A 19463-nucleotide genomic window follows, 5' to 3' on the forward strand; every position below is an offset into this window, starting at 1 on the left:
CTTTGTCCTACAAGGCCAAATTCTGGGAAGAAAACACAGGCAGGATTCTTGAAGGGCAAGAGCACCAAGGCGCTTCTCCTTTGAGCAATGTGGAGAAGTGCACCGCTACAAGGAAATTGGAACACTTTCAAGGAGGCATCAAGGCAACGATCAGGGGCATCTTGATAACTACATTGTGATGAGATTTACCTGTAGGTATTGACCAGTGTTTGACACTTCATGTTCACTGCCGACTTCAGTCACATTCTCCTGCAGACGATACCTCTTAGGTTTGTAGTCAATAATGTCCGTCCCATCTAAAACACAAAGTATAACGAGAGGGAAAACAAAATAAGCAAACAAAAAACCTTCTGTTTATGACGTCATTTAAGTAAGGCGACCTCTACAAAGAAGTAGTGCATCTACGTTTACTTAACTGGTTAAAGACACTGGACACTATTGGTAATTGTCAAAGACCAGTCTTCTCACTTGGTGTATCTCAACATATGCATAAAATAACAAGCCTGTGAAAGTTTGAGCTAAATTGGTCGTCAAAGTTGCGAGATAATAATGACAGTGAAAGAGATAATAAACGAAGTTGTGTGCTTTTAGATGCTTGATTTAGAGACCTCAAAATGTAATTCTGAGGTCTCGAAATCAAATTCGTGGAAAATTACTTCTTTCTCGGAAAATATGTTACTTAACAGGGAGCCGTTTCTCGCAATATTTTATACTATCAACAGCTCCCCATTACTCGTTACCAAGTAAGGTTTTATGCCAATAATTATTTTGAGTATTACCAATAGTGTCCACTGCCTTTAACTTCCCAAATCCAAAAAAGAAGATTGCTTTTATAATGCCACACAAATATAGACCATAATACCGCAGTCTGATATAGCGCAAGTATCCACCAACAAGTTTACTGAAGGCGCTTAGTATACACAGAAAGATAGGTTATTGAAGTTATGAATTCTGAGACCCAATTATGTAGCACCTTATAAGGGTTTAAACGTGCTTTGCTAGTGTCATGCCTATTAGAACTTTTACCATTTTTAAATCGTGAAGGAAACAAATAAGTGCACATAAACGTACTGTAATGTTTGAATATCCACGAGACTTGAATGGTCTATTGATGTCCATTTCCATTATTTCATCATCTACTTACTTTCAACCCCCCCCCCGAAAAAGACAAAAACCCCAAGACAACGATACCTTCGTTTAGTTCCAGGAAGTACGGCAGTCTCTCTAGGGGGATCCTTTGTGGATGCATGTCGTTCTCCTTGTCCTGTCTTTGTTTCTGTAGTCTAGGCTTATAGTCAGTCGGCCGCAGTTTCAACTCAAAGATCAACTCACCTGCAGAGAAAGCAATAAAGATAAGAGTGAGAACAAAATGGTTGTGTTTCCTTTACCATAATGGGAAAAAAAAAAGGATCAATAGTAGGCCTCGATCTAACTCAAAGCACCGTCAGCAATACACCCTTCCCATGAAACATGATAATTGCACATAGCGCGTGCGCAAAAATGAGGGAACATTGCGCTGTTTTGTACACGGCTAACGGCTAGCTGACGCAGATGCGATTGCCCAGCTGCTTTGTCAACTTCTCTATTGCGTTTGACAATCAATAGGGTCTGTACGCATGCGTGAATTAGCATTCTTCAGGGGAAGGGTTATACTGCCCTGGTGCTCTGTGCTTTCGCTGTGGTGCCCTTTGCAAAGTAATAATATAAATTTTAATTTTTCCGCATAGAAGTGCTGCCCCTTAGCAGAGGAAAACTGCTGTGCCCCTTAAGAGTCTTTGTTCCACTTTGGAAATTTGCACCTTAGGCATATTATGCATGGATGTTTACTGTATGCTCATGTTTTACCTCAGTCTCTTTATACACTTTCATAACATTTTTAAAGCAAGAGCTCATCCATGTCATTTTTCGAGGCTGCACTGCCATGCCTCAAACCAACCCACAGCACCCATGACAACTGCTGTGGTTAGGATTTGAGGCATTGCATGGTGAGGTATCGATAAAATTTGGTTTGCGGTAACCCCATGTGTATATCTACTTGCCACTTACATCTTCTTGCCACGTAGAGTTTGTTCTTAGAGAACTGTCTTTGTTTATTCTACTAGCGCGAAGTAGATTTATCAGATGGTCGGGGGACTTCTCAGTTCTGAAAAGAACTGTCCTGCTTTTTAACTACTACCCAGGCGGAAGACATAGAAAACTGGCTGGGACTACTACTTTAGCTTATAGGATTGTAATTAACTGCACTTCCGCAGAGTCAGTTCTTGAATTGGACTCAACATTTCGACTAGCTTGCTCTAGTCATCGTCAGACAACTATTGTGGTGCTGAGCTTTTGCTGTGGTGCCCTTTGCTAAGTACTGATGTTTATATAAATACTTGGGTGAGTGGTTTACCTCTGGCATCTGGCCATCTCATGACAGCTTCTAACGGTGACTCATCGTCATCCATAATGTGTTCTTTACCCCAGCCACCCTTCTCAATATACGCAGCAGGATCCTCATTGGGTGGAACCACCACCTACAAAGAAACAACGCAGAGGAAAAGATGAGAAACAACATACAAGTAATAGGCCCTACATGTATAAACACATCATGTTGCAAGTAATGTTGAAACTTGATGTTTGGATTTTGTGCATTAAAGGCAGTGGACACTATTGGTAATTACTCAAAATAATTATTAGCATAAAACCTTACTTGGTAAAGAGTAATGGGGAGCTGTTGATAGTATAAAACATTGACAGAAACGGCTCCATCTGAAGTAACAGACTTTTCCATAAAGATGTAATTTTCGACCGAATTTGATTTTGAGTCCTCAGAATTACATTTTGAGGTCTCGAAATCAACTGAAAGCACACAACTTTGTGTGGTAAGGGTGTTTTTCCTTTCACTGTTATCTCGCAACTTCAATTTTCACAAGTTTATTTTTGTATGCATGTTTTAAGATACACCAAGTGAGAAGCCTGGTCTTTGACAACTACCAATGGTGTCCAGTGTCTTTAACAGTGCTGTCTGGAAATGGATTTTGGGAGAGATGTTTTTATTATACTATATTTATGTTTAGTTATTTTATCTAATATGTTTAATTAGTTTTGATTTATTTATTTTATTTCATAAGTGTTTCTTTGTTTGATTGATTGATTGATTGATTGATTGATTCCTTGATTGATTGACTGACTGATTGATAGATTGATTGATTGATTTAATCTATGACATAACTATTATAGACCTTACATGTATTTACTGGTGATGTATGAAGAAAGGAAAGTATTACAAACTCTGACGATAAAGAACACATTCTGACCATAAGAATCCCATTTTCCGCTTTGTGTTTCTTTGTTTTGCTTTACTCCTGTAAAGTAGCGACCTTCCTGTCTAGGGAGTTTCTCTGGCCCGTTCCAGCGATCTCGTTAAGAGTCAACTGTACAATCAAGTCATGATTCATTTGGTGCGCTACTACTATGCAGAACAATTTGACAATAAGCAAAGCTAGTACCAGCCAACACATGGCCATTTCAACTTCATACTGTAGATCAATGTCCCCGTGGGAGAAGGCATGAATGGGTGTCAGGACCTTTTTCCAGTCACAAAATGTAATGTACATTTTTGGTTGTTGATAAAATCAAGTTGAGACAATAAAAAACATGTACTAGGCAGATCAATTTTTAAAGGGATGGTTTTTTATAAAAACAAATTTTTGGAACATAAAGGCCTGCAATTTGTCTGTAACTGCCTAATTTGCTAAAATGCGTTAAGTGAGAAAGCCATGGTTTTCATGGCACAATTAGCATTTTTTGTTAATTACTCCTCTTATGAATAAAGTAGAAAGCCATTTTTTCTTGACTTCCTCCGTTTTAGGATTGAGAAACATAATGGAGAATTTGAATGGCCTAGCTTATCTGGTTTGCCCCTACATCCAATTCAACTGACACTGGTCTGAGGTCTATGGGGATTTCCCCATTAATTTGCATCTTGACAATGTCTTTGTGGGGACTATTATGCCTTAGAATACAGACACATGTTGGATACTCTGCAGGCAAGTGTGGTATTTGGGAATTGTTTTACTATCTGTAGACCATCTTTACAGCGGAGATTTCACAGGCCAGAATACCATACAGTTACCATTGCTGCGACTGGTACCCTGGTCATCTCTTGCTTAGCAGCTTTATCAAACTGGGCCCTGTTCTTTAGCCCCCATGCTTAGCATTCTAAATGGAAACTGGTACAACTAGGGTTTTGATTGATGGTAACGCACCTTGACTAGACAGAACTCCAGAGGGTCTTCTTTGGGCTTGCCAAACTTCTCCAAGGCTTCCTTGACGATGCTGTCCGAGGGTCTGCTGACATCGACTAGTAGAGTCTTATATGGGACCTCTGGGAACAGTGTGTGGGCGTAGATCTTCAATGCGCCCCCTGCAAAGTGTCAGATGTCATTGTAATGGAAGTTCAGTCAACTTGATAAAGTCAACCGATAAAATATCACAACATTCTAAAGCCTTTTTAGTACATTTGATATGTAAGTGCACACTGCACTTGATCTACCCTTATCACAGTGCAGCTGTCTTCGAATTTGTACCCCTATTTAGAATTGAAACATAAGCTGTCATAGAGAGAACATTAAACATTTAACCTTTGTTAACAAAAAGATTGACCTTGTACTGTACATTCCAGGGCATTTCCAGGCAGGCAAGATACAGTTTGCTTACTTGCAGTATTTTGTTTTGAAAATTAAAAAGCACAAGAGTTATAAAAGTAACAGCTTAATTCGGGAGACTTCTCAGCTCTAAAAAGAACTGTCCTGCCTATAAACTGCTTCCTGTCTTAAATGTACTTTTACAATGAGTTAAACAAGCTACATGTACAATGTACCATGAGTTACCTTGAGAAACTCTAAGTGAATGCGAGTTACAATACATCTACATGTACCAAACATGTAAATAATCGTGAGTGACTGCAACCGACTGCAAGTACACTAACTGCGAGTAACCATATATTTTGACATCAGACCTATTTTCTCTATTAAACCGAAGTAGCTGTTAGTAAGTTCTTTTTTGTGTGCAACTTAAGTAACAAGAAATTGACATCAGACCCATAATTTTTCTCTAAACCCTTGCTGTTGATAAGTTCTTTTTTGTGCAACTTAAGTAAACAAGGAACATCGTCACAAATAATTGGCATTACTCAGCGTTCAATCTGGTGACCCGATCTTGCTAAGCAAGATTTATCTGTGCTGAGCAGATTCAATTTACCTGAATGTGGGCGGTTCTTGAAGCGTTCCATCTGCTCTAGCTTCTTCTGACGTTGTCGTTTCATCACCATCTCGGGGTTAGAGATTGTACGAGTGAAGCGCGACTTGGAAAGGTCTTGATAGAGTTTGTCTGTCTTGTTTTCTTCTTTCTCCGTCTTACTCTGAATCAGAAGATGAAATCATAAAACACCAGTATAACTAAAAAATCACAATAAATTATTTCAATAAACCAAAACAATCCTCTGTTCAGTGGCTTTCACTGAATAACTTGGTGGCATGGCCTCTCCCCCTGGTCTTGGCCTTGGTGCCTCTTTAAAAGCATTTTCAAAGGGTGTTTATCCCCCATAAACCCTTTTTCAAAATAAAGATGGCCTCACCCTCTCAATGTAGAAATATTAGGCACTTGGCATTTCTTGTTTTTGTATGTTTGTTGTTGTTTAAATTTTTTTTTAATTTGTTTTGGGGGGTTTTCTAGGGGTGGGGGAGGGGGCTAGTTTAAGTGCTAATCTTATTCCCACCTTGAGTTTGGCTTCTTTATCTTTCTTCTTCTGCTCTTTCTTTTCTCTACGAGATAACTTTCTTTTCATCGCCGGCGGTTCCGGCTCGTTGACGTACAGGTTCACCTTCGTGCTGTCGGTGGCCATCTTGAGAAGGAACCGACCTTCCCTGAGATCCTCGCTCCAGTTGAGCTGTACTTTGAGAGGATGCTCATCTTTCTTCAAGAAGCGCTCCTCTGTGAAATAAAAACAAGAATCCATTGATTGGGCTAATTACAATTCAGGGCGACAGCGATCAGCTATGGGATTTGTTTTCATCTTTTACTGAAACATGGTCAAGGTTATTAAATAATTTTGCAAAGTGCACAATCCTTAATGTCTTAATGTAAATTTTGTAAACGGGCATCCGAGGCCAAAAAGAGGCGACTCAAGCATTATGTAGACCTACCATTTGACAGTACCGTAATTTTCGGATTATAAACCGCGCGGCGTATAAACCGCACTTCCTCAAAATATACAAAAAATATTTAGATGTCGGCGTATATGCCGCGCGGCGTATAAACCGCGATCAAAATATAAAAAAAACATGAAAAAACTAACCTCAAAACACGGAAGTGAAGTACGCAAACCTGCCGCGTTACGGGTGATTTTTTATCTCACACTATCAGTCCTGAGTTATATTTTGTTTCCATCAACAACCCTTTTCAAGAATTTGCGATTTGATGATCGGTTGTGTTGACCATATGTTTTGTGAACTTCTTTGGCAACAATCTCCGTGAATCAAAGATCGGTCTACAACGCACACCGAGAAATAGTTGAACTTTGCCCTGCATCGCATCGCCCTCTGTTGACAAAAGTTGTTCACGTTTGATTAGACTGGGCCCCGAGCCTCAAAGCGTGGGTCAGACGTTCAAGCTCCCCGTTGTACAATGGGCAGCCGCTCTACTCGATCTGTCCGAAGTCTAGCAAAGATTTTATGAATGGAACTATCACCGGCCAATCAACAACGGCCAATCATCAAACGGCCAATCACCGCATGTGTGAACACATAGGGGCCCTGCTTGTTTGTGGTCCCCGTGTGGCGATGTGCAGTGACAGGCGGGCGGCACATCACTCAGTCTTGTATAGTTGGCCGCAATGTGGAGTTGCGTTGTAATTAAAGTGGAAATGTATTAAAGTTTACACTATTGATCGTAATTGAAATGATCTATTATAGGATAGCATTCTTTTTGGGTTTTTTTTTTGTTGGTTGGCCGGTGTTTCTCCCTCCCTTTTATTGTAGTCCCACAACGAGGATCCACACAATAGATTATTGCAACGACGGACGGGCGGACGGACGTAGCGTGTGTGTATGGAGTAATGTATCATGCAGCGTGCACATTAAGCACATGTACACACATGCGAGTTCGTAAAGCTAGCAATCTGTTAATTGCGCTGCTCAATCTCGAGATTGCACAACAGATGTTGGCTGCACCGTACTGAGCGATGTTCGCTGACGGGTTGCGCTACGCCCTCGCATTTGCGCCGCCTGGAAATAAAATTCCCAATGTTACTGGACTCAACAATCAGGGCAGGTTGGAAACGTTTTGTTTGATCCCCCGGAGTGGCATAGCTCTTTGCGTACGTCCATTCACCATTCTGCTGTTGCGGTGTGCGTGGTTGAGCTGAAGAAACCGCTGGCTGACACGAGTGTAGCGGATGTCTGACGTCAGTATATAAAGATCGTGGGAAAAATAGACAGGGGACGAGTCTATTTCGCCGAGACACGAGTATAGCTTGAATGTCTGACGCCAGCATGTAGAGATCGCTAGGATAAATAGACGGGCACCAGTCTAGTCTACCCCGAGTTGCGCTGAGCGGGGGGGAGCTAGCTAGCTGAGGGCGGCTGTTAAACGTTTTACAAAGGAAACATGGAATACAATTGTGGTGGGATTTTCAACAGGTTTTTGTCATCACACAGGCAGGTTTTTGTTCTCGTTTAAGAAAAAAAAAACATTATTTAGAATATTTTACAAACGATCTTTCTTTTTAAAAATGCCGTTTTTCTCTTAAATATTTATACGTCGGCTTACAAGCCGCCCGGAGAATAAACCGCAGGAGTTCAAAAAAATGTCAAAATCAACATATAAACCGCGGTTTATAATCCGAAAATTACGGTAGACCTACTGAGTTGACAAGTCAAAGTTAACATTGTCGGTGTACATGACACTTACAATGCACAGTGTACATCAGAGTTCCAATTGAAATTTGCAAACCACAGTACATATATCATGTATGTTGTTGTACATTGTCTGTTCTGTCGGTCCTGAAGAGACCGTTTCGCAGCGCATCATGCATCATGGACAAAAAGGCAAAAGTTTTTGGTCATCTTTTGACGATCCCGCATTTGAAATTGGCATTTGGTTTACAAAGCAGGGTCATTCCGTGTCAAATCAACCAGTTTTCAGAAAAGTTCCCAGGTGACCCCCTCAGATTTTGATGAAACTTCATCAGAATGATTGAATGTGGCTCAAATGAACACATACAAAAAAGCTAAGTCATACTCCATGTCGTTTGCGAGATATGACCCATTGAAATTTGGTCGAGGCGGCCATTTTGTGCTCGCGCGGGACGCGAAAAGTGATTTTTTTGATAATTTCCGACTTTGAAAGCTCATAATTTAATTATTGTACCAGGTAGAGAGCTCAAATTTGGTATTCCATCTTACTTCTTGCCAAATTTCATGAATCTGCACTCAATTTAGATGTATCTCCTTTAATTTTCTAGTTATGGTCACCTAAAACAGGCACTTTAATCAGCCAAAAATGTTTTTTTGTGATTTTTGGGGTCACCCTGTGCCCACATGAGGGGTCAAATAAATCCTATATTCCCTAGGTATTATCTATGGGTGCATGTTTATACCCATAAGCAATTATAAGCTCACCAATGCAATAATTTTGAAATAGCATGGGCCCAAAGTTGGTTCCAGCCAGAAAAAGGTCAAAAAGACCCCGCCCGTCTTGATCCCGGTTGACCCCGCGATCAATTGAAATGTTTTTTGAAATTGATACCAGTTAAACATATATATTATATCTACTTATGCACCAATTTTCAGCTTTGGCACTCAACTCCTTCATGGTGTGGTGGCAATTTGAATGTTATATGTTTTTGGCACATTTTAATGTAATATCATACAGTGTACATGTACATGTACATTCATGTACACATACAATACATGGTAATATATGTTTGAAGCTTGTGTAACTTATTTTTTCTGGCTAGCAAAAAGTAAATGAGTGTTTGCATGTGATACACATTAGAGAAGTATTGTTCTAAAAAAGTAGTGTATGGAAAGTAATACCAGCGTTTAATATGCAAATGAGGTGACCATGTGATTGGAAAGTTTAACCAGCATAAACATAGCATGGAGGAAACAAAGGGGACTGGGGTTGGGTTAAAACCAGAGAAGAATATGACAGATAGTTAGTGTTAAGTACTGGCAGATTTAATTTGTATTGTGTGGTTTGATCCATGTTTCAAGTGAAACTACACACGGTACACTGGGGTATGGTTCCATACTGGGGTATGGTTCCAATATTTTGTGTGTGTTATGGGAGAATTTTGCAGCACTTCGTGGTACCTGCCTTAAATTATTTATTGCAGTTAAAAACCTGCATCATCAACCCATTTCTAAAAACAATAACACAAATAAACTTACTTTTTTGCTAGCCAGAAAAAAATAAGTTACACAAGCTTCAAACATATTTTACCATGTATTGTACATGTGTACATGAATGTACATGTACATGTATACTGTATGATATTACATTAAAATGTGCCAAAAACATATAATATTCAAATTGCCACCACACCATGAAGGAGTTGAGTGCCAAAGCTGAAAATTGGTGTATAAGTAGATATAATATATATGTTTAACTGGTATCAATTTCAAAAAACATTTCAATTGATCGCGGGGTCAACCGGGGTCAAGACGGGCGGGGTCTTTTTGACCTTTTTCTGGCTGGAACCAACTTTGGGCCCATGCTATTTCTAAATTATTGCATTGGTGAGCTTATAATTGCTTATGGGTATAAACATGCACCCATAGATAATACCTAGGGAATATAGGATTTATTTGACTCCTCATGTGGGCACAGGGTGACCCCAAAAATCACAAAAAACATTTTCGGCTGATTAAAGTGCCTACTTTGGGTGACCATAACTAGAAAATTAAAGGAAATACATTTAAATTGAGTGCAGATTCATGAAATTTGGCAAAAAGTAAGATGGAATACTGAATTTGAGCTCTCTACCTGGTACAAAAACTAAATTATGAGCTTTCAAAGTCGGAAATTATCACAAAAATCACTTTTCGCGTCTCGCGCGAGCACAAAATGGCCGCCTTGGCCAAATTTCAAACGGTCATATCTCGAAAACGACATGGAATATGACTTAGCTTTTTTGTATGTGTTCATTTTTGCAACATCCAATCATTCTGATGAAGTTTCATCAAAATCTGAGAGGGTCACCTGGGGACCACTGGTTGATTTGACACGGAATGACCCAGCAGCATGGTCATATTGTTGTCTTTGATGTTTCATAAGTTGGCATTTCTGCTGAAGGTTGGTAGCTACATGTACTTGCCTGTGTGCCGAGGAACTTTGCAAACGCGATATTTGTTTACTAAAATAATTTTAGACGACTGCTTTAGGGGAAATGTTTCACTCAGTGGTAAACTGCACCAGCCTCCAATCCACCCCCCCCCCCCACAAAAACAAAAAACAAATTAAAAACAAATTGAGACCAACTATTACAGCCTGTGGTAGTAGGCCTACATGTATGTACATGTACATAGGCCTACACACCCCACATTTTGTTTATAAAACATTTATTATACATTCATAAATACCTCAGACAGTTTCGCTATTCCTATTGGTGGAGAGCGCATCACGTGGGTGTGTATAAACCTTTGTTTATGACCGGTAAAAAGTGTTAATTCATGGGCGTGACACGCGACCTTGCACCTGTTCTTATAAGACAGTTTCTTCATTCTTATTGGTCGAGAGCAACGGCTGAAACAGTTGTGCCACATCATGCGATACGCGCACAGCATTCCCTTATAAGGAGTTGTTTACCCGAAGGCGTTAGAGGGCATTACCATTTCATAGCTGGAGGGGTGTTGTGTTGCAAGAACAAATCATTTAACAATTATAATTTTTGCATTTATTTTACTTTTTGACCAAAGAGTGATGATGTTTTTGACCGAAAAGGTATTTTTGAGTGGGAATCAAATTGTGTTGAATCGTTTTTCAACTAGTGGTTTAAACCCGCCGAGGCCTGGTTCTTTATAATTTACTTCGACTTCGTCTCGGTAAAATTATCAAGAACCAGGCCTCGTTGGGATTAAACCACTACATGTAGTTGAAAACCTCTTCACCACACATTGATTCCCTTAATCAACCACTTGTTTCAGACTGCACACAGGTTGCAAGTGTTACATGTACTGGCACATTCTAGTAAAATGTTGAATTTGGCCCACAGCCTTACTAAAATCCAAAGGGAATTGATACTGCATTATATGGAAAAACACCAGCTTCAGTAGCACAGCTAACAGACAATCACTACACATTATCATGCTTGCATGACACTGTATTATGTCCATTTGCCAGCTCCTTTATCATTCAAAGTGGAATATTTTCTGTGTCAGTGAGTTTGACCTTGAAGGAGCTCCAATCTGAACCCAGCGGTGGCTGATTTAATGATACTTTATGAAGTCTGTGCATTCCAAGCATACACTGACAGACATGCCTGCATTGCCACTGGGAATTGGACCAGATCAGCCCAACTGCTTACAAAAGTCAGTGTCACTCCCAATTATAATGTTTACTATACTACTGTTTCATACACAGTACTTCTTTTCAAGACTGTAATATGGAAATATTGACCACTACAAGGCGAAGCTGAGGGCATAGCCATGATTTTGACATCACCAAGGGCCTTCAATTTTAATGTTTCCCCCGATTATTAAAGGTAGTGGACACGATTGGTAATTACTCAAAGTAATTATTAGCATAAAACCTTACTGGGTAACAAGTAACGGGGAGAGGTTCATAGTATAAAACATTGTTAGAAATGGCTCCCTCTACAGTAACATTGTTTCCGAGAAAGCATTAATTTGCTACGAATTTGATTTCGGGACCTCAGGTTTAGAATTTGAGGTCTCGAAATCAAGCATCTGAAAGCACACAACTTCGAGTGACAAGGGTGTTTTTTTCTTTCATTATTATCTCACAACTTCGACGACCGATTGAGCTCAAATTTTCACAGGTTGGTTATTTTATGTATGAATATGTTGAGATACACCAAGTGAAAAGACTGGTCTTTGACAACTACCAACAGTGTCCACTGTCTTTAAGCAATAAATATTTTTTTTATAACGAATAAAGATTCTTCTAATCAACAACCCTGACTACGGTGAAAGGTCGTCTGTGAAGAAATGTCGTGCGTGACAAAGAACGCTAAGTTATTGACCATGTACACACAAACGACCTACATGTACATGTACATGTATTTGCAACCATTACTACCAGGGCAGGCACAGTCGCTTGACTACATGTACACCAAGGGCATATTCAACTACACATATGATGTCATCTTGATAGAAAAAGGGGGCACAGCCTTTTCCATGACTCCAACTAATCAGATTAGAGGATTCTAGCATGAGGCACAATTTGTATTGTAGGCCTACTGATTACAATGCAAAGGGCACCTTAAGATGAGGCCATAGTAAATTTCTACTGCAGAGCATTTCAGGGGCACCAAGGCAATGACCATCCTGTATGGAGTTGATGGAGGCAATTGCCTTTGTGGCTCAGTGGAGTATAGGCCTGTACATTTGTACATGTGAACATAATGTACATGTAGTACATTTTTGTGCATTATGTGCTGTAATACCATAGAGCTCTATGCATACATGCACATGTACATGTACATGTAGTACCAAGCTGTGAAAAACCACAGTGGGGTTACAGTGTTGGTGTAAACTCAAAATGCTTTACGGTTGGTGAAAATTCTTACAGTGCTGTGGTACAATTCAGCTTTAAATTTTTCTGCCACAGCATGAGCGCTCCACACTTGTGGCGTCGGTAATTAAGAAACACCACCGGTCCAATTGACCTCAAACGCTTGATCAAATCAAAGGAACACTGGGGCCAGGATTTGCTGGGACTGGGGACCAACAATGTCAAGGCCTCCTTTACCACAAAATTCTGCACTTTAGAGTTGCATGGCTGGATTTTTCTTTGAATGAATGTTGACAGATATGACAGTTTCAAAACGCAAAACATTACGTTTTTTGAATACTGTGATTGCACATAACAAAAACCACTTTTGTACAATGTTGTGCACATCATGCACAGTACAACTGTACATGTAATGTACGTATTGCATTGTAGGCAGTAAGGCAAACTATTGTACATGTATGGTGAAAATGGGCCAAAGTCCTCCCATCCCAATCTATCTTACATTATAACAATAATCACTCAGGCCAACTTGTTTCAAGGGACATACATGATACAATGTACAGTAGGCTGTATAAGATTTGGAATGCTTGACCCTGTGATAGCACTTGGATCAGGGTTTGCCTTTTAAGACCTTTTCAGTACCTATTTACATAAAATTACAGCCAGCAGAACAAGTTAAAGCCATTGGACCCTTTCGGTAAAAAAAAAAAAAAGAAAATAACTTAGAGGGTTTACAGAAGGTAGTGGTGAAAGACTTCTCTTGAAATATTAGTCCATGAAATGCTTTACTTTTTGAGAAAACAGTAAAACAATATCGATTCTCGATAGCGAGAATTATGTCATGACACGGCGAAACGTGCGGATACAAGGATGGGTTTATCCCGTTATTTTCTCCCGACTCCCATGACCGATTGAGCCTAAATTTCCCCAGGTTTGTTATTTTATATAGAAGTTGTGATACACAAAGTGTGGGCGTTGGAAAATACTTACCGAAAGGGTCCAATGGCTTTAATGTTACACAGCTTTTCATTTCACTTGTGATACATATATGTACATGTAGCACTTACTGAGATTCACTGTTCAGGGTTTGCCTTGCCCTTCAGACTTGTTTAGTGCCTACACGTACATCGACCTAGCCAGCAGAACCAGTTAATATTTTAGCTTTTCATTTCACTGGTCTGTCAGCTTCTGGCACCTGTCCTTGGGAATGCACACAGCGATGCTATTCAACACCGAGTAGCCAGCTAAACCACTTCAATAAAGAGAATTCTGAATGGTCCTCAGGTGTTTTGCATGTAACTGGCATTGGCAAGCAACCACTGTTGTGCTGAGTAAGGGAGAACACTGAGCCCTGTTTGACCTTATATAGGCAGTGGACACTATTGGTAATTACTCAAAATAATTACTAGCATAAAACCTTACTTGGTGATGAGTAATGGGGAGAGGTTGATGGTATAAAACATTGTGAGAAACGGCTCCCTCTGAAGTGGAGTAGTTTTTGAGAAAGAAGTAATTTCCCATGAATTTGATTTTGAGACCTCGGATTTAGAACTTGAGGTCTCGAAATCTACTATCTAAACGCACACAACATCGTGTGACAAGGGTGTTTTTTCTTTTACTATCATCTCGCAACTTCGACGACCAATGGAGCTCAAATTTTCACAGGCTTGTTTTTTTATATACAAAAAATGTTGAGATACACCAAGTGAGAAGACTGGTCTTTGACAAAAATTACAAATAGTGTCCACTGTTTAACACTACCAGAACAGTCTTTAGAACCATGGACAATTTCCTTCCTCCATGTTCGAACTCACTGCTGGCCTGACACATAAAAACACACTGTACTTCATCGAGGCAACAACATGTATGGTAGGCCTACTGTTACATGTACTATACATTTGCAAGGTGATTGCCCCCTGGTGTGCCTTGGTGCCCTTAAAATGCTATCCAGGTAGAAATTTGTAATTTCCTCATAGTGTGCCCTTTACCAAGAAGAAAATACCTTGGTGACCTTGCCCTTTCAATAACGAATCATACTGTACAGGCCTGTCACTACATCCTTCACTTTGGCTATTTGATTTTAAGGTAGCAGAAGTTGGGACAGTAGGCCCTACCATGTACAAACTGTGTACAGATGTGTGGTTTTAAAAAGCATGCAGCCAAACTATTTCTCTGATTGAAAAAAAAAATCATCATCACATTGACATAATATTTTTTCAACCGACATCTTCTCTCTTCAAACAAAATCCCAATGCCTTGTTCAATTTGTATAACGACATAAACTTTGCCATGTAAAGGTTAAAGGTTACAAGTGTTTGAAGCCATTGCCATGGCAACGGAGCTGCCTTTAGCAAGACCGATGGTTTCCCACAAGTAAAGTGTGTACCCGAAGAATAATAAACCACCTGACACAAGTATAAATTGCTATGACAGCGTGAAAGGAGCATGTCCAAACAGTGAGCACCTCTTCTTCGTCCTTTGCACCTGGTGTTACTTTTTGAGGCAGACAGTCCTGAGGTAACTGGTTGTGTATTGGATTGCACGCCTTGAAGGGTCAACTAATAATCAAATTTGGTCACCTTAAAGGCACTGGACACTATTGGTAGTTAAGCCTCATACTTCCTGCGAATGCGAATGCAAAGCGAATGTTGACGTCACAAATTCACACTGAATAATTCGCAGCAGTTCAACTCTGCTCAACTCACTTGCGAATATCGCTGCAAAAGGAGGGTTGTGACATCAAATTCACATCAAATTCGCATTGCATTCGCATGAAGTATGAACCTGGCTTTACTAAAAAAAAAAAATAATTGTTGCCATGTGTACAAACTTACTTGGTAATAAGCAATGGAGAGCAGTGTACAGTAGTATAAAACATTGTGAGAAACGGCTCTCTCTGAAGTAACGTATTGTAGTTTTTGAGAAAGATTTAATTTTCCACTCAAATTTGAATTCGAGACCTCAGAATATTGTTAGGTCCCGAAATCAAACATCCAAAAGCACACACTTCGTGTGACCAGGGTGTTTTTTTTCCTCATTATTATCCTGCAACTTCGACGACCAATTGAGTTCAAATTTTCACAGGTTTGTTATTCTATGCATTTTTAATATTGAGTATACATCAAGTAAGAAGACTGGTCTTTGACAATTACCAAAGGTGTCCAGTGCCTTTAAAGGGAGGTAATCCTTGAATGAAGAACATTTTGTCAAATTGCTCAAATCATTTGAAGGCTGTTCAGTTAAAGTAGACATACATGTATATATAGGTTTTACTGTACATGTAATGTCATGCAAATAAATACCAGCAGTAAATTACATACATCAAGGTCTTCAGTGAGGCTTAACAAATGTTGATTTAAAATTATAATATTAATTTATTTATAACAGCATTCTCCTGTCTGTCATGACTGTGGTCTTCTCCTCCTTACTCTGGTTTCCAAGTTCTGGCAAAGATGAAATTCATGGCCGGATTTTGAAAATCTGATAAACTGTAAATTTTGCTTATTTCAAAAAGAAGTTCTCCTTTGTGAAGTTCACTTTTGGTACATTTGGTGTACACGTAGGCTACTGCATACCACAATAACTTCAACAACAATTCGTGTTTGTTTGTTGACTGTTTTTAAAAGGTGATGCATTTTGACAACTAGCCAGGAGCAAAGACAGATGAGACTGGTATTATGTCTTCAAGCCAGGACCACAAAGTTACTGAACAGCACCACATTTTGATCATACTTTCGAAAAGACACTAGGCAGCTAGACTTAAAACTGGTGCACGCATTTTTCTAAAGAAACTATTTTAAAATGACATAAACATTGACACTTTACAGTATGTACTGTACATGTATGACTATAAACTGTAAACAATTTCAGTTGTTACAGTACATTGCAGTACGCAACACTGGTAGCAATTGGCGAACAGTTGTTTGTTCTTTCTGACGGGTACATCAAAAGAGGAAGTACGATCTTTTAATTCTCTGATCACAATAGACAATGTGACCTATACATGTATATGTTTACATTCAAACCGCCCTCTGTTGACAAAACACTGTATACATCATGTTTCGCCAGGCAAAAAGACGTGTAGTCATGGTAAGATTGCATACACTTTCTAGCTGGCTGCCAAAACACAAAGGTTTTGCCCGGCGGTATGGTTTTCGAGTGACGTCAGAGGTCACATCGTCTACAAAGAGTCTTTTCAAATATTACTCCTACAACATGTAGACAAATTCACAGCAATTTGTTTTATAAATAAATGTAGATCTAGCCATCGGGCTTGACACTAATGTTATCGCGACATTGAGATCGTTGCAATAACAAAATTTACAATATTCTTATCCGATGGAAGTTGGTACCATTACTCGTGATGGTCATTGATATTGTGCAATCAGAGATGCTAAGTTCATCTTGGAACACATCCAAGAAAATCCTCAGACCTTAAACTGTCCCAGCAGGATTGACTACCATTCATATTGTGTATTTGCGCCTGAGAGCAAACTATTGATTTTGCTGATGTATACAATGAATTGTACATGACTTGTGGATGAGTGATTGATTAATTGATCGTTGATTATAAATGTCTGGTTTGACATCTTATCCCCATTCACTTTGGCCCAACTTCAGAAGGCTCTGCCTACATGTACCATGGCCTTCTGCGCTTTAAATCCCATGGATTTATGTCCTTTTGCAAAGCTCAACTTCTAAATCTGAGGTCTCAAAATCAAATTCGTGGAAAATGACTTCTTTCTCGAAAACTTTGTAACTCCAGAGGGAGCCGTTTCTTACAATGTTTAATACTATCAACAGCTCACCATTACTTGTTACCAAGTAAGGTTTTATGCTAATATTTTAATAATTATTTTGAGTAATTACCAATACAATAGTGTCCAATGCCTTTAAATAATGTAAGGCCCCTACATGGAATCACAAATGTACTTTTTTTTTGCCTTCCATGCAGTTGCCGCCTTAGTGTCCCTTCAAAGTGTCCCATAGACTTTCACATTTCCAATGAAAGTGCCCTTTGCAAAATGATATGGCCTTGCCCCCTCTCAAAAATGAAATTACAGGCCTAGTGCAGAGCATAAAATTTTCAACATGCTGGATTTCTTACCGCCGTTTGCGTGTACTTCCACCAATACATAATCCGGGATGGAGAGCATACGCAAATCTGGATGAAACTTCTCAATCAGTATGTTGGTGACATCCAGGGTGTTGGCTGAGCTAGAAACACGGATGCATTTGGACGTCACTTTATCGCCTTCCTCCTGGAAGAAAAAACGCATCACACCGAAGAATTCCAGATGCTGAAATACAACAAGACAAATAATTGGGTCATTCCAGGTCAAATAATCAAAACAAAAAAATTGATTTTTAAAGGCAGTGGACACTTTCGGTAATTACTCAAAATAGGAATTGCATAAAACCTTACTTGGTAACGAGTAATGGGGAGAGGTTGGTAGTATAAAACATTGTGAGAAACGGCTCACTCCGAAGTGCCATAGTTTTCGAGAAAGAAGTAATTTTCCACTATTTTAATTTCGAGACCTCAGATTTAGAACTTGAGGTCTCGAAATCAACCATCTAAACATACACAACTTCTTGTGGCAAGGGTTATTTTTCTTTCATTATTATCTCGCAACTTCGATGACCAATTGAGCTCAAACTTTCACAGGTTTGTTATATTATGCATACATGTTGAGATACACCAACTGTGAAGGCTAGTCTTTGACAATTACCAATAGTGTCCACTGCCTTTAAACCCTTCCGTCTTCAAATTTGCTCAATTGTGAGGTAATTTTGGTCTTTAAAATAAGCTTAAATTCTAAAAAAAAAAAAAAAATTCATTCTGTGTTTTGTTTATAAAAACCATTGATCAGCTAAACTACAGAATTTCCTGGAAAAGAAACAAATTACTTTGTAATGCTGTTTAAAAATATGGAAATGTCCATATTTTTATACAACATTGTTTTATACAACAATTTAAGTTAGTGTTTTTGAAAACTCTCCTTGATGTCCAATACAAACGTACGATAGGCCTACCTGATGCAGAACAGGGCAAAACAGATAAAAACAAAATTGATTTTAGTGTTCTCTCGCTGGCTAAATGCTAGTTAAAACACCAGAGGACCATGGTCTAAATTCTCTAATTTCTACTATGCAAGTGCAATGCATTTCAAGGGACTGTGTACGCCAGAGGGTTGCTGGGTGTCTTTTGGAAACCCCGTGTACGCTAGTGCTGGGCGAATAGTGAAATTTTGTTATGCGGATACCGCTGGCCAACTATCCGAAATTAACCGGATATTCGAATAGTTTTTTTCGCCGCTAGAGGGCGCTATTAAAAAAATAAAAATAAAAAAATATTTAAAAAATATTTTATTTTTTGCCGCTAGAGGGCGCTGTTCGTTTGTGAATGAGATCTTATGGGCGGATTGATCTTAGTTTTAGACAGTGTCACTCGGTTCATTCATAAAAATGACCGGATTCAATTTAAAGATGGCGATTTGCTTTTTCTTTTGATCGTGATTGACTCTACGTGAAGGAAAACTTTTGTAATCTTCTAACAAAATACGTCGGAAATGTCATTGTTTTAACTCTTCACGGAGGTGAGCATAGTTAAATACTTAATTTATGCTGTTTTATGCTGTCTTAATAGAAGTTTCATAAGGATTCAGACAAAACATTCATATCAGTTGTCGCCCGACGTCCGCGGATATTCGGATATTAAA

At 39.2% G+C, this 19463-nt stretch overlaps 1 protein-coding gene across 2 annotated transcripts in view; it reads right to left on the reverse strand.

Annotated features, from left to right (window-relative positions):
- Positions 1-19463, reverse strand: part of LOC117296330 (afadin-like) — a 48269-nt gene that overhangs the window by 24487 nt on the left and 4319 nt on the right. For both annotated transcript variants that reach the window (XM_033779196.1, XM_033779195.1), the window contains exons 2-8: positions 17849-18041; positions 5762-5976; positions 5245-5404; positions 4251-4408; positions 2393-2516; positions 1192-1332; positions 190-296 (exon numbers count right to left, since the gene is read on the reverse strand). In XM_033779196.1, the coding sequence (XP_033635087.1) occupies positions 190-296; positions 1192-1332; positions 2393-2516; positions 4251-4408; positions 5245-5404; positions 5762-5976; positions 17849-18041 (1098 nt within the window). The remainder of the gene's footprint in view (positions 1-189; positions 297-1191; positions 1333-2392; positions 2517-4250; positions 4409-5244; positions 5405-5761; positions 5977-17848; positions 18042-19463) is intronic.

This window comes from Asterias rubens, chromosome 11 (genome assembly GCF_902459465.1).
Source record: "Asterias rubens chromosome 11, eAstRub1.3, whole genome shotgun sequence".
Lineage (NCBI taxonomy): Eukaryota > Metazoa > Echinodermata > Asteroidea > Forcipulatida > Asteriidae > Asterias > Asterias rubens.